Source organism: Centruroides vittatus, unplaced genomic scaffold, assembly GCF_030686945.1.
Source record: "Centruroides vittatus isolate TY-2023 unplaced genomic scaffold, ASM3068694v2 contig_1168, whole genome shotgun sequence".
Lineage (NCBI taxonomy): Eukaryota > Metazoa > Arthropoda > Arachnida > Scorpiones > Buthidae > Centruroides > Centruroides vittatus.
Genome location: NW_027120749.1, coordinates 5,528,117 through 5,545,300, shown reverse-complemented (window position 1 = coordinate 5,545,300; position 17,184 = coordinate 5,528,117). Strand labels below are relative to the sequence as shown.

The 17,184-nt window shown below is 26.2% G+C and overlaps 1 protein-coding gene across 1 annotated transcript in view; it reads right to left on the bottom strand.

The window, feature by feature from the left end:
- The window catches only part of LOC136982418 (serine/arginine-rich splicing factor 12-like), a 48,762-nt gene that overhangs the window by 20,055 nt on the left and 11,523 nt on the right, over window positions 1–17,184 (bottom strand). Inside the window, exons 2-4 of the mRNA XM_067278910.1 lie at window positions 14,311–14,415; window positions 6,703–6,806; window positions 5,224–5,371 (exon numbers count right to left, since the gene is read on the bottom strand). Of these exons, the coding sequence (XP_067135011.1) occupies window positions 5,224–5,371; window positions 6,703–6,806; window positions 14,311–14,415 (357 nt within the window). The remainder of the gene's footprint in view (window positions 1–5,223; window positions 5,372–6,702; window positions 6,807–14,310; window positions 14,416–17,184) is intronic.

The window sequence follows — 17,184 nt, the reverse complement described above, 5'->3', positions numbered from 1 at the left end:
GTAAAACAGACGATAAACTAGACGATACCATCAAGTGCTGACACCTGTTGTCGATAAATTTTATAAAAATCGATTTTTAACGGGGTAACGATGAATCGGTACCCTGGCCGTTTTGCGAAACAATTAGGGTAACGATAGATCGGTACCCTGGCCGGGAAAGGGTTAATAATTCAAAATTATTATTTTTTTATTATTAAAGTTTCTCATCTACACATGCATGTATATCAGGGATGTTAATAAGAAATTTTTTCTCAAATTATTGTATACTAAATATAAATATTTTTAGTTGTAGTCCTGTACTATGTCGGTGGTTAAAAAAATAAAAACAAATGATACAAGTTCCAGACCATATCAAACAGAATGGTCTGATAAATATGGTGTGATTGAAAAGAATAGAACAACTTTGTGTCTAATTTGTAATGAAAACGTTATATCACGTACTGTACATACAATGTAAAAAGACATTTTGAAAAGTTGCATTCTACTCTCAGCCTTTCAACATGTGAAGAAAGAAGAATATATTTTTTACAAAAGAAAAAAGAGAATCATTCACAAACCAGTGTTTTAGAAACTTTCTTGATTCCAAAAAATAACATTACAGCTGCTCGTTTTCAAGTTGCCCATTGCATTGCTCGCCAGGGGAAACCTCTTTCAGAAGGAAAGTTTGTAAAACAAGCGTTTTTAGAATGTAGTGCTACTTTGTTTGCAGATTTTTTTAAAAAAAGGACTTGATTATAAAGCGTATAAATCAGTTACCAATAAGTCGCAATACAATTAAAGATCGAGTAATAGAATTAGAAAGAAATATTTTTTCGCAAATACATAATGACTTAAATTATGCACAAATGTATTCAATTGCTTTAGATGAGAGTAATGATGTAAATAAATGGTTATGCACAATTAGCAGTGTTTGCTCGATATAAATCTTGATATTTTTAAAGAATTTGATATTGCATTTAAAGAAATGGATATTGACCTACTGAAAATTGTTTCTGTAACAACAGACGGTGCACCCAATATGGTGAGGAAAAACATTAGTTTTATTCAGTATCTTAAGCAAAATATTACACATTCTCTAATTGAATTTCATTGCATAATACACCAGCAAGTTCTATGTGCAAAGCAAGGTTTAAAAACAGTTTTCAATCTAATGCCAGTTGTAATAAAAGCCATCAACTTTATAAATGCAGGAGCTCTTAATAAACGACAATTTGCCCAATTATTAGAGGAAATTCAATGCCAGTATTCAAGGATTTTGACATATAACAATGTTCGATGGCTCAGTTGCGGTCAAGTTCTTAATCGGTTTGTCATTTCATTAGAAGAAATTAAGCTCTTTTAACAATGTTTGGGTCCATATATTCGTGTGAAAAATTGTTTTTTTCGATGAATTTTGTAAAATCTACCAACAGAAGTAAACTTGAAAATGAATTGACTGCAAAATGCATTAAATTGATGAATACGGAATATGAACCTAATATTAAGACACTATCTGAAAATAAACAACAACAGATTTCTCATTAAATATACTTCAACTTTATTATACATACACATACCTGTAACCATATCTATTAATAAATAATATTTCATAATGTATATGTGATTTTCTTTATTCCTTGTTCATTCAAATACTCGGTGCAGGGGCGACTACCGACTGGGCATAGTGTCACCCGGTGCAGTAATTCATAGTATCACCCCATTGATATCAATTTTTTGACGTCAACCTTTATTTTTTGCTCTTCACTTGCAAAAGTAAAAGTTGTAAAACAAAAAGGAAACGTAGACTTTTTAGAGGATTTTAAAAGTGAGAAAAAAAAAAAAGTAGTTATTACCATCCTCCCTCCTTTCCATGTGACGTCACTAAATTAGTGACGTCACATGGAAAGTACTAAAAAGCTAGTACTAAAAAAAATAATACCACGAGCTAGTACTAAAAAAAAATAATAAACAAAATTTGACCCACTTCTCAAAAAGGTTCGCCATCCCTGACCTAGATAGTCTAGGCCAGCATTTCTCAAACTATGAATCGTATTAAAATTTTAATGGATCAGAAAATGATACTACTTTCCACAGAAATACTTGTAATATCTGTATTACTAAAATATTCTCTAAGAACTAGGAACAACAGATGCATCTGTTAAATACTGAAAATCTTTTAACAACTTTTATTATTATTATTATTGTCATTCAGTAATAAAATTAAAATTACAGAATGTGTATATATGAAATTGATTTCTCTCTTCTATTTTGAACATCGAAATTGATATTTTATGCAAGATTGTAGTCAAAAAGCCATTTAAGTTGCAGTGGTTTTAAAAATGTTTCCTTGTTTATTCAAACTTTTAGGTTTATTGTCATACATAACAACAAACTATAAAAAATAAATAATGGATGAATTTTAGCACAAGTGAATCAATAAATAATTTTTAGATTTTTTTTGGTATATACAAAATGAAATTGACAAAATACTCTTAATCTGAAAAGTACATTTTAAAAAAGGAGTTCATTAAGTTTATAGGAAAAGCTTGTAATGTTTTTACAAAGTTTGTAATGTTAATACAAAGGCCTACAACGAATACTTGGATGTTTACTTCACATTTGACAACTTAAATGAAGCAATTCAAAGAACAAAAACCAATTCAACCCCAGGTCATGACAATATTGCTACAAAATTCTTAAAAATGCTGTCTAATAGCTCTAGATTAAAATTATTCAATCTCTTTAATATTATGTACAAAACAACTTCATTTCCCGACTCTTGGAACACAGTTATTTTAACAATGCTGTATAAAAGGGGCGACAAGTCCTCTCCAAATAACTATAGACCTATTGCACTGTTATCAACGCTAAGAAAATGCTTTACCTCAATGATGGCAATCAAATTCCAGCAATGGATTGAAGTCAATGACTTAGAAGTTAAATTTCAATATGCCTTCACAAAAAATAAAGGAACTGAATCTGCTATTTTTTATTTTACTAATGACAATTCAATTACATCTTACAAAAAAACATCAGAAAGTTTACGCCTCATTCATTGATATAAAAAAAAAGCTTTTGATTCAATCTATACTCCTTTACTAATAAATAAATTAAAAGCTAGTGGAGCTAGTTCCAGATTCACGTCTACAATAAATAAGCTTTATATAAATTATACTATTAAAATCAAACAAGGCAAAATGCTTTCCCTTTCGTTAAGCCTTTCATGTGAAGTGCTTCAGGGAGACCCCCTGTCACCGTATTTATTTAGTTTCTATTTATTGGGCATCGACCCACTTTTTAACAATCCTTCCAATGGCATTGAAATAAATAATAGCTCTTTCCATTATATTCTTTTTGCCGACAATCTTGTCATATTAGCCCCAAATAAAATATCTTTTCAGCGTAAAATTAATCAACTCAACCATTATCTCAAATCAATCTACCTTGAAATAAACCCGGTGAAAACTAATATTGCCATTTTTCATAAAAATAAAAAAATTATCTGATAAAGTTACAAAAATTTATTATGAAAATACACTACTCCAAATAGTCAACGATGTCAAGTATTTAGGAGTCGTATTCGATTGGAATTTAACTTTCAAAACTCAAATGTCAAAATTAAATATCAAAGTTAAACAGACAATTGATAATCTCTTATTTCTATGTTCAACAATGAAAACCTCAAATTTAAATATCCATCTGAAACTCTATAACACTAGTAAATCCTATCATTTATTATGCAAGCCCAATTTGGGGCTTGGATTATTTATACAATCTTGAACCTCTGCATATTTACTTCCTTCGTAAGTTAGTCCAATTAAAAAATACAATAGCTGGATATGCCATTTGTCATGAAACAAGTCATACTTGGACCTTTCCTCATCTACTAAAATGAATTATAAAATTCTATTACAGACTCAAATATAAAAGTGATAATAATATTAGATTTTTATGTCAAGAAATGGTAAAGCATAGTAAAAACGATAATAATAAGCAGTTATGGCAATATAAAATTCGTAGAATATTAAATACATTCAGAGTATCAGAACTACTGTTTACAGACTCAATCCAAGACTGGAAATATGGCTATTCTCTCTTACTAAACTCTGCTATATCTCAATCAATTAATAAAGACCAGCTTTCTCTAAACCAAAGCAATTACCATTCTTGGTATATCAACATACTTAACATCCCCTCTTCTCAATCTTATATGTGGCTACCAGTCGACCTAAATGTAAATTTTTAATAATTCAATTACGTCTCAACAAATATCCTCTTTTGGTTAATAGAATTTATATAAACTTCTCAAATACTCGCTGCCAGTTATGTCAATCTGAAGATTTTTCTGTGCTCCACCTTCTGCAAAATTGCCAATCTCTAAATAATCTGCGTAAACAATACGATATTATAAATATATGTAACAATAGTTCATCTCTTGACTTTAAAAATAACTTAAATTATATCAATAGAAAGGATGCTTACAAAATTTATATGACTGAAAAAATTCTCTGTAATATTTAATTATTTGTTCTTCATTGCTGATATAAATCCTTAATAATGCATCACTAAAGCACTTTATATTTATGCTGCTTAAATACATCAAATAATGTTATTGTTACTCAAGTGGTCCTGTTAAGCCATGATAGTTTATAATTATTACACCTACATGTATTATGTATTACAATCATGTAAACCAAAATAATAAATGATACTGTAAAAATGTATTCCCCTTTTTAGGGAAAATCTCCCTTGGAAATAAAATTATTATATCATATTATAATAAACACTGAAATTGTAGTTAGTTATTTGTTACAGACTGAAATTAACCCGAACTCTTCTTAATAGAAATATAGTCAATGTTACAGTTCATAGATAGAAGTTATCATCAATAATGCTTAATTTTATTTCATTATATAATATACAGTGACTGCAATTTTCCAGGTTTTTCAAAAATTTTATATTATTAACATTTGGGTCATGGAACCATTACAAATATATTGAGTAGTACGAGCAAGCACTACCCAATATATTTGAGAAATGCTGGTCTAGGCAACACCACCACAAAAAGTTCTAGGAATCAGCCTAAATTATGCCACAATTATCATATTTATACCTAGCATTGTTTTTAAACAACAAATTTTTGTAGTCAGGGAAAGATTATGGCAATACCTTGTAATAATCAATAAAGCACAACGTCAATTATTTTATTTATCAAAAAAGTAATAATTTAACTAAAATACTTACCGACTATAGCCTGGGCTCCTATCTCTGTAATAAGGAGATCTGCTTCGAGAACGCCTGCGGCTACTTCTATAATCATCATATCTACTTCCATAATATGGCGAGCGTGGTCGACGAGGACCTCTTTCTTTATTTCTCATTTCAGAGGGAGCTTAATTATGAAAATTTCTAGTTAAATTCAATATAAAATATAATGTATAATGAATTTAAAAGTTTGTAACAAAAGAAGCATTGATGACCAAATATAACAAAGTGAGAGAAAAAATCTGGACCGGGTTTAAATCAGCATAACTTTTGAACTCAAAAAGATAATTTTAAAATCTTTATGCTAGCAATTACATCATTACACATGCTGAGTTAAAGCAGATGAAGTTTTTGGACATTCATGAGTTGGTTTGGAAAAATGGCTTCAAAAAAGGACACATTAAACATAGCTTCGTATGTGATTTTATTATGTTTGTCAATGAGTGTGATGTCCGGTCTGTTGTGGTAAATTGTTTTATCTATGATTATGGCTCTGTTGTTGTACATTTTGTGTGCTGTTTTCCAATACTGTCTGTGGAATGTATTTGTAGTATGTTTCATGGATGTCTAATAATTTGTGTTTGTTTGCAAGCTCTTGGAGTATCATATTTGATATTTTCTTATTATTATTATTGAAATTATCATCAAAATGGAAGAAACATTTGTTTTCATATTTATATATTGTAATGTAAGTATTTATTCAGTAACATTATAATTTATGACAAGACCAATCAACATGTATTGCTATCTACATACTATAATTTGTAAATTTATCCTAAATGCTCAGTCAGACTAAGCAGTTAGGATAAATTACCATGGCCCAAAATCTTTTCTATTGGTCTTTATACCTTGGTGAGTCACTAAATTGGGGATCACTATAAAATAAGTCTATTGTATTAATCACTTATAGAACAATCTTCAAAATTTATTTCAATAATATATTATTATTATATTGTAAATTGTTTTATCATGGTCACATTAGAAATGGATGGAACTGAAAATATAAAATAAATTTCATTGCATTCACAGTTGTATGAATAACAAAGCCAAGCTGTAAATATTTAATTTCTAAATATTCCAAACCTTATAAATGTTAAAATTATATATAAATTTCAATATAAAAGCACATGTACACTCTAAGAAAAAACCTAATATAAAAATTAATCTTTATATGCATATATAGTTATTCCAAGTTTTCCAATTTTCCACAATCTAATAAAAAAAAAAAAAAAAATCAAAAATTTTTCCTTTTCTTTTATAAATGTAACTTTCTGGCTAAAATCAAATAGAATAAAACAAAAATATATTTTACTGACTGACATTTAAATACATTTACGTTTTTGACTGAAAATATATAACTAAATATGTCAAGTGATTGGGATTTTATCAGGTTTTTTCCTTAGATGAAATTAAACAATTCAAAAAACAAATTATCATATGAACAAAGATTTCACTTACTTTTACGATCACCTTGAGCAAACTCAATCTCCAATTCTCTGCCAAAAAAACGTGTACGATCTAATGCATATATTGCATCTTCTGCATCTCTAACATCTTCAAATGTATTCTGATGTTAAGGATTATTTTTATGCATAATAATTATAAATATTAAATGATATAAAAAAGTTTAAAATTTTTCATTTACTTTATTCAGTTTATAGTTAACATTGAAAGAGTAAATTAAGTAAATCTTTTAAAATAAAGACATCCAAACAACGACTAAAAATAATTTCAAAATTTAACAATTTATCCTAGTATAAAGCAAAACAAATGATATAATAATCTCTTTTTAGTAAATTGTTCATAATCTTTTTCATTATTACATAATTCTGTATAATTTATTCAAATTATGCATTTAATATTTTTTTTAATATGAACTAACTCATTCACACATACTAAAGTAAGTTAGCTTATAAACTGGCTTAATTTATAAGCAAACAAAATTTTTTTTTGTATACTGTAAAATGTAACTTTATGTACTATATATCAAATACTTTTAAATTCATTAGTTATTTTAAGAATGTTATCTGTATATGCAACAAAATATGTTAATCATAGAAACTGTATTGAATTTAAAACTTAATAATAATATAACCTAATCAATAAAAACTATTATTATGAAATGTGTATAATAATATATAGCACAGTATCTGAAATTTCATTGATTTGTATGCTTTTTAACATTGTTGTATCACAGCACTAGATATTACAATTTAACATAAAATTAAGTCAAATTTAGAGTTCCCTATTTACTTGCATTGGACATTAAAAATGCTTTAAGAACTTTTGTTATATTTCAATTAATATATATATATATATATATATTTATTTATCAGTTTAACAAAAACAAATCTAAAAATGTAATACTAGTTTACACATCATGTCTAATGTTTTAGTTATCTGAATATTGTCAATAATTTTAACATATTGAAATTTCTACATAGTTTTTATCAAACATTAAAGATGATCTAAATAATCCAATGTGTTAGTTGCTGAATTCTTTGTTGCTGTAGTACAATGTATCTTAATAAAATGATTGTTCTAGTGCAATAATATAATAAAATACAAATGTCTTGAATGTTATCTGAAATACTATAAAATTTTTAAATTTTGAATTAGAATTTAATTATTAGTAACTGAATTTCATAATGATATTGTTTGAATTACTACAATTATGTTTTACAATCTGAGTTATTGCTTATAAAATAGAAATGTTAGAATATGGAAATTATAAATGCCTTGATACAAAATTTTATGTCAAAACATTGGCAATTTCTCTAATTTCTCAACATAAATTATTTGCAAGTATTAAAAATAAGATTCTTTGGTTTTCAAAGTAGCTAATAGCTTTTTCTCAACTGATAAAAGTTAAATTGTATTATTTTGTGTTAATTTAACAAACTTGAGCATAAGTTCCTATATACAAAATATATGCAACCATCCTAGGATCATTAAATGAATATCACTTATTTCATTATAATGGAATGAAACAAGATTTGTAACTGAAAATGGTATGATTCATAATATTTATAGGAAAAAGCATCAAACTGATAGCATTTCTTCTTATATTAATGAAATTTAAGTCCAACTATTGTACTATGCAATTCAGTATTTTTCCATTTTAAACAGGGACTGGAAATTGACATATGCATGAATTTTTTTCCTAGCATCATCATCATCATCATCTATTGACTTTTTAAACATTTCTGAAACTTAAAATAAATAGCAACAGCTCATTTTTCTAAGGTTAACAGTTTAGAAAAAGTACACACAGAAGCTAAGATCAAATATTGTCAAAGAAACATGAATACAAAAGTTACATTATTCAGTAGTCATTGATGATATCAGATTTTTAGTAAGCTTAGTTAGCTGAGTATTTAGTGTGCAAACAGATGATTTACTAGATAGACAAACTTAATTTTCTTTTGTTGAAAAATTCTTAAATACTTCAAAGTGCAAAGAATAAACTAATAAATATTTTATCAAATTCTTTTATCATCTCAAAATTGTTATATTGGAAAATCTCATTATCCTAATGTAAATTAAAGAATTGGGAAAATTTCTAAACTCAGAATTTATCTCCATAAACTTGAAACTAGCATCTTCATTGTGTTATAATAATAATAATAATAAAAAGAATTATTCTTGTTTTTTAAACTTGAAGTAATCATGAAACCATTTCATTTGGCACAGATATCTAGCAGAAGAGAGACCAAAATTTAAATATAAATAATATCCACAAAATCTGTGTTTGCACATCAATTCTGCTTTGTGACATAATATAAATTAGTAAAACTACTACTGTTTTACTATGTTAATCAAATCATGAATATTAAAGTCCCAATGAGAAAAATTCACATAATTACTTTATTTCTAATTTTTGGCAAAAACTTGTATCAACCAATGAAAAATATAATTAACAAATTTGTGATATTGCTATATTTCTAGCATTGAATTTGTAAATATTTGAATAAATAGAATATAAATAGCTAATTAAAATATATATTTTCATAATTATTTTTTATAGCATCATTTATGCAAATCACACAATGGCTAAATTTTTCTTAAAATTGAATTTTTTTAAATCCTGGTTATTCAGTTAATGTAATATAAAATTGAACATTTTAATTAAATTTTGTATATATTTAAAATATAAAAGTAAAGTAATATTTATAACCATTTAAGTATATAGTTCATTAATTAATTATTTGAATAGTTGATTATTTCAATAACCAACTATCCATATAATTAAATCAACTATATAACAGTTGCCAAGCAAAAATACATTCCAAAAACTGCTCAATTTTAAAATGAGAATTCAAAATTTCAGAAGTTGTGATTAAAATAAATACATACAAAAATTACTAAATAAATGTAAATTATAATAATATTAATTTAATAATTTAAGTAAATTGTTAAAATACTGACTAAGATTTAAACAATTTTGTCAAAAGCATTAGAAATAGAGTAATTCTTTTAAAGTGAATTTTGACATTACTTTAAACATTATCATTTGAAAACAACAACCAAAAATACTTGTGTGAACTAATGCCATCAAGAATTTTTATATGACGAATATGGATACAGCAAATTTCATAATTATTTATTGTAATAAAATTTCTTAAGTATTTACTTACTTCTTCTTTTTATGTATAATGATATATATTTTATTTTGTGAATATTTTATAAAAATAAAGATATGTTGTTACTTAGATTTAATTATCATTTTTCCCTTATATAATCTAAAATTTATCAAAATGCAAATTTTTACATTTTAAGATATTATTATTATTATTTTTAAAACACAGTGAATAAGTTCTAAACGACCCTGACAGTCAATAAAAATTCAAATATAAATATATAATGAATGTAGCAATTTAAAAAAAATTTAAAAAGTAGAAAATAAAATTTATAGAAAAATTACCAGAAAGGAGAAAAAATATATATATAGAATCAAAATTTAAGATTAAATTTACTTACAATCATGCAACATTTATCTAATTTTCTGACAGTTCATATTAATAAAAACATTCAATAAATATAATAAATCTGTTGAAATCTGTCTTATGTGAATTCTGAAATCAGATATGTGCAACAGTTTTAATAACTGCAAATATGAATTACATTTTGAATTCTTAAATGAATTATATTAGAATGTTTGGATATGCACATTTTTTACTAATAAAGTATAACATTTTAATTTTTTTTTTCTACATGGAATATATGATTAAAAGTTGATTCATATTGATAGGTTTAGATACAGTAGATTGTTAGCAACCTGGAACCAGTAAGGGTTGATGTTAATCAATAGTTAATCTTAATGAATATTATGCAATTTTGGCCTAAAAGTTATACTAAACAGATATATTTCACTGTATATTTTACTATAGGACAGTAATTTCTATTTCCAGATAAACCAATCTCTTTGACAATAATCTTTACCAATATCACTTTATATATCAAAACACCACTGAAAAACAGTTGCTTATCAAGTAAGAACTAATCACTTAGTACACTACCTACACATGTCTACTACATGCCTAAGTCAAATTAAATAACAAAAAGTTTATTATTGTTATTATTATTATATTATATTGCATTTGTAGGCATTTTTATGCATGAAATACAGCTAAAAAGAAAAAAAACTTTGTGGGTCAGGAACAGATTAATCCATTTTATTTTGTTTGTGAAAAAATTTGAGTTTTTTGAAGGGAATCTGTTTTCAAACAACTTTTAGAAACAAATTAAGTTTGAAAACAGAGGTTTGATTAATTCATTTTTACTTTCCCAGCTCTGTTATATATAACAGAGGAAAAGTATTGACAATCAGTCAAAACATGACCCTCCCAAGATTTTTACATTTTTCTACTTCTATAGATGTTAGTATGTGTGTGGGGGTACAATTTTGTTCACCTTCTTAATTCCTGCACTTTTTGTCGAAAATTTCTGAAATTTTGCAGAGGACTTATTCTACAATTCTGTATTAAGGTCTTTAGTCTACAATTCAAATTTAATCCTTGTTGGTTAATGTAGAACATTTCTTTAAAAAAATCGTATCTATAGAATGTTTCTCTATCTTTTAAATGATTGATAAATGGAACAACTTGTAACCTCAAGAGGGCCACTAAAGGTGACCAAAAACATTTGTATTTCTAAATAAAGTCGCTGGAATAAGTACAAAAGGTGTCATTGTGTGCATATATATGTATTAGGGAGATTAAGACAAAAATTTAACAGTATCAAAGGCTGAGGGTGTGGGAAGATAGAAGGGGGTCATGTGTCATATCTCAAATAGAGTTGGACTTATTGGCCTCAAAATTAAAGTCTCTGCCATTTTATAATAAAATATCAACAGATGTCACCATGTGCAATTTTAAATGTTGCCAGGGAACTTAAGCAACTTGTTAGATTTTTATCTTATGATTATTAGAAAGAAATTACAAATGCAGAAACAAAGTCACTCGAATATCTAGTTCAACAAATTTTAAAATATGCACTTTAAAATGTTTATATGTTTAGTATATTACAGAGCTAAAGTAGAACAAAATATATAATGTTTATTGAATTTACTGTTAGTGTCTTTGATGTTATACTGACAAACTACATGATGACATTTAAATTTTATGTATAAGATTTTTTAAAAATTATGCTTTAAAAATATATTTTATATTCATCCAATATACTGTAAAAAATTAATATATTTTTCTGAATGAATATAAAATTAATATAATATACTTTCTTCTAAATATAAACTATATTTTTAAAGCATAATTTAAAAAACATTCAGAAAAATATATTAATTTTTTACTGTATATCAGATGAATATAATATATATTTTTAAAGCATAATTAAAAAAAATCTTATACATAAAATTTAAATGTCATGTAGTTTGTCCACTGCTTATCAGTAAGTATAACATCAAAGACATTAACAGTAAATTCAATAAACATTATATATTTTGTACTACTTTAGCTATGTAATATACTAAACATTTTAAAGTGAATATTTTAAAATTTGTTAAACTAGATATTCAAGTGACTTTATTAGAAAGACTTCGCTGAATGCTCATTTTTTTAAATACATTGGTCAGAATATTCACCCAAAGAATGGATCTAATTAATCATAAAACAATCATAAGAATACATATACATATTCAAAATATATAAATCATACTGAGTAACAAATAAAATTATTTGCTATGTAAGCAAATTGCTATTATGTTGAACAGTAAGATAGTTAAAATAAATAGATTAATGTTTAATAATAAAGATATAGATAATTAATAAAAATAAATTATACTAAAACAGTTTAAAAAACAAGTTCATTTGGATGCCTTATATAAAGTCAACTATAAAACAAAAAATAGCAATATATCCAAAAGTATGGACAATCAAACAGAATTTGAACAAAAGCCCATTAAACTACATGAAATCAAGACACAATTGTAATATTTGTCAGTACATGATAATGGAATATTAAAAGAAATTATAAATACATAATTTATAATCTTGAAAAATGTCTAATTATTTAATTTATTCCTTTTTACTGCAAATGAAAAAAATCATCTATGTAAGGTTTATTATTAACAGTTATAGTAATTACAAAAACTAACTGAATATAATCATTATATAAAAATATAAAATCAGGGTTTTCTAAAGTATGGGGCACTAACTTGAGGAAATATGAGATTCTTCAAAAAGGACATACAATGGAAAAAAAGTATCTAATACCTTTCAAAACTTAGGTTTCCTGATTTAAAATACATTAACATTTCAATATCATCTTTCTGTGAAGCAAGACTTTTCCTGTAGTTGTTAAAGACAAAATATCAATTTCTCAGCTAACTGAGAATGAAATGAGTGGTAGTATCATTAATGACATCATATTTTGATAACTTCATACCAAGAAACAACCTGTCCTGTCTGTCATATGAATTATTATTTTTACTCCATGTGTTCATTCCTTTTATTTCCATTATATTACAAAACATAAATTTTTAAAGTTAAACAAGTATAACACTTACTACAAAAATAATAATTTAGATTATTTTACAAGATATGGAATGAAAAATTTTTCACAAAAGAGACGCTACCACAAAAAATTTAGGAATTATTGGTATAAATGAAATATAAACTTTTTCAAAATATTTGTTGTTATAATTGGATTTTTAATATGAAATTTGCTGTATCATTTAGCATGTAATGTTTTAATTACTAAATCCAAATATGATTCCAGATTAAACTTAATTTTAAAATGTAAGACCTAGCCACACAAAACTCTTCCAAAATCCACAAACTCCATCACCAATAAATTAAAATTAGAGTGTACATGAAAAGCATATGAGTTTTCCTGAATAAATGGATATGTTTTGCATGTTCTGTGCACATAGCTGTACAATACCTGAAACACTTGACCTTTTTTTCATCCAATGAAGCCCTTGCTTGTGTTTCAAAATGAATGACTTTTTCAATTCTCTTTTGTATTTCTGTTGCCATGGCTTGAAACTTTACATGCTTTGGAAGACATAAACCCTTGCCATGCAAACTTAAATGAAATTAGCTGTACTTGACTGGTGTCTTTGTACATGGGATTCAGCTCTTGCTTGAACCCTTGTTTCTTTCTCCAACGACTTGAATCTTTGTTTTAAACCCATTTTGCCTTTAGTTACTTGACATACTTGTTACTTTCTTGGATGTCAATTCTAACAGAATAATTAAAGATAAATTGTTAATATAGGTTAATCAAAATGAAATTTAAACACGACTGATAAAAATGTTACGATAAATGGTACAGTGATAGAGCAAGGTGCAGAAAGGAGACATTTGTAGTTTTTTGCACAAAATTTAAACTATTTATATATTTTATAAATTCAGATAAACTGAGTTTTTTAACTTTAAATTTTTTTTGAAAACTTATAACTAAAAATTTTATTACATATATGTTTTTGTTAAGTTATTAATTAAATTCTAAATAAATTCTTCACCATGGGTTAAGATTTTTAACATTGACTTTCTAATAATAAAAAAAAAATATGCATTTGGACGGTTCAATTTTGCTAAAGGATATTGAATATAAGCAAAACCCCTGGTTCTACGGGTGTAGTAATCCAAAGGTATGTAGACATCAGTTATGGGACCATATTTAGCAAAAAGACTTCTTAATTCTTCAGGTCTGAATCAAAATAAGCAATTGTTTAGAAAACTTAAATAAGAATTTTAGATTAATGTATGATGGGAAAAAAAAATCAGCATTAATTTTGAAATTAAGGATTTTTTAAATGCCCATTCATAAACTCTTTAATTGATATTGTTATAAAATGGATGTAATATGAAGAATAGCATTCAAAATCATTTACATATATGTATATACAGAGCAACAAAGATAATTTACAATCTTTTGTGTTACACACTAAGACAAAACTGTAATATCTTTTAACAAAAATTCAAATTAATGATAAATTATTTAATGAAAAGCTATACAAAATAAATACATTCTAAGCAGAATTTAGTAAATTTACTAGATAAAAAATATAATTGCTATGGTAGTACACACTAATCCAAAGTGACTATTACTTGAGGTTGTTCGGATTACTCGAGTTATATATGAAGAAAACATCAAATAGAACTACAGAATTGAATGAAAAATATATACTATATATTTATATATACTTAAAAGCTTTTTATACTATATTTGATATACATAATTACATTAAAATATGTAGTAGATATCAATTTTATTTTTTAAAAACAAATTTGTATTTTGATTTCTTTGCTTTTGCTCAAAATATCTAATGGAAAAATAAACAAACCTGGTATAGATTCAGCACAGTGCATTGCATTGACTATTGAATTTAAATACTAAATCATTAAGTACTCGTAACTATTATAGATAATTAAAAAAATATTTATATCCATAGAATAAATATTTTCTTCTCTCACCCAATACTATTTTAAAAGCTCAATAAAACTTAATAATTTAACTAAATAAAAATTATCTTTTTAAATATATATGTATCACCAAAGTTATAATTTATTTTACAAAAAATTAAAAAATACACACACAGTGATTGACCAATTATCAGATTTTTTTTAAAAACAAATATTTGATATTATAAGATAGCTAGCATTTTGTATAATATCTCATTTTGTTTTCATTATTGCATACATTGCTAATTAAGCTTCCTTAATACTTCGTTTAGCAAAGGTAACAAGTACCACCAAATCATCTGGTTCACCAGCAGACACAAAGGTGGATATTTTTTGAAAGATGAAACCGTTTTGATCAACAATCTGAAGTTTTGGTATGTATAAAAAAGTTAAACAAAGCTTTTAAAAAAAAGAAAGAAAATCTGTTTTATTTCAAAATTATTTCCAACAATATTTAATTGTTGTTTTAATTGGACCTTCTCGGGTTGAAATAAAACAAAATTTTCACTTGTTGATCACAACTGAATCTGGTTTATACATTTTTCAAGGAAAATGAAAAAAATATCAATAACTGAGAAAAACATGCAAGTAAAACTACTTTCAAAGTAAATATAATTGTCACAAAAGAACAGCATGGCAAAAAATTAACACTGCACAACTGAATTTACATATGTAATTCTTAACAACAAAGTTCCAATTTACTATATTCGAATAATACAGTAATGCCTTATGACATGAGTTTAATTCATTCCAAGACCAAGCTCATAACTCAAAAACTCGTACCTCAAATCAATTTTTCCCATTGAAATTAATGAGAATATTTCAATTCATTCCAGTCCCCTAAAAATCACTCTTATTTTCCTAAAACTCACCACTATTTTTGTATTTATGGGTTTCTTACAAGCAAAAATGTGTGAATAAACAAGAAATGTAGTTTACAAACAATAAAATAAAAGAGAAAAAACAAATTGTAAAGAAATAAACTTTCCTAAACCATGAAGTTCAGATGAGTCATATGCCATCTGGCAGAGGAGAAAGTGGGGGGGACAACTATGGCTAGCCTAGTCTAAGCTACCAAAGATTAACTATCACTTAATTTTTAAATGTTTTCTGCTTTTTTTAAAACTTTGCTTTCACCTAAATAAATTTTTGTTGCACTGAACATGTGTACTGCAAGTGGAAATACTCTCAAAGCTTGGCACTTGCCACACCAACTAGCGTATGCTTAACTGAAACTTGCTCATATGTCAAGGCAAAATATCGGCCAAACTCCAGCTCATGTCTCAAAAACTTGTATGTCGGTATGCTTGTATCTCAAAACATTATTGTACATAGAAAGAAATGTAAAACAGTGAAATAAGGTCATACTTTTAAACACATTAATCAAGTTTTTTTTGATGGATCAGCTGTCTTCTTCCACAGAAATTTCAGTCACGTTAAAAGAATAAAGACTCATTCTAAATGTTAGCTCACACTGACAGCAAACAGTGAGAGTGATTAACCTAAAATGAATATATAATTTGCTCTTCCATCTTTTTAATAACCACTTAAATGACATTTAAGTAAAAAATCATATAATTGAAACCAATTATTTTAAACTGAAGCAAGTACAGTGCAAAAAATTTTTAATGTATAATTGCAAGAAACATACATTGTTAAAAATAAAAATATACTGACAAAACAAGTAAATAAATTTGCAAAAATAGCTCTATTTTTATAAAATATGGGTTCCTCAGTATGCAAAAGAAATACAGTCGACACTCGGATAACTTGTCACCATTGGTTAAGTAGTCAGTTTCTGTGGTCCCAGCCGACTTACACAGGCATTAATGTTAAAAAACTCCGGTTTACTCGACACTGTTTAACTCGTCACTACTGGATAAGTCGACATACTTTTGCTGGCCCACACACTGATAAGTCGTCACCCCCTCCTGAAAAAATGAATTCACTCTGCACGTGTGGTGCGAACTCATTTTTTTTTTTTCAAGAGGGAGAGTCTATTTATTTATTAATA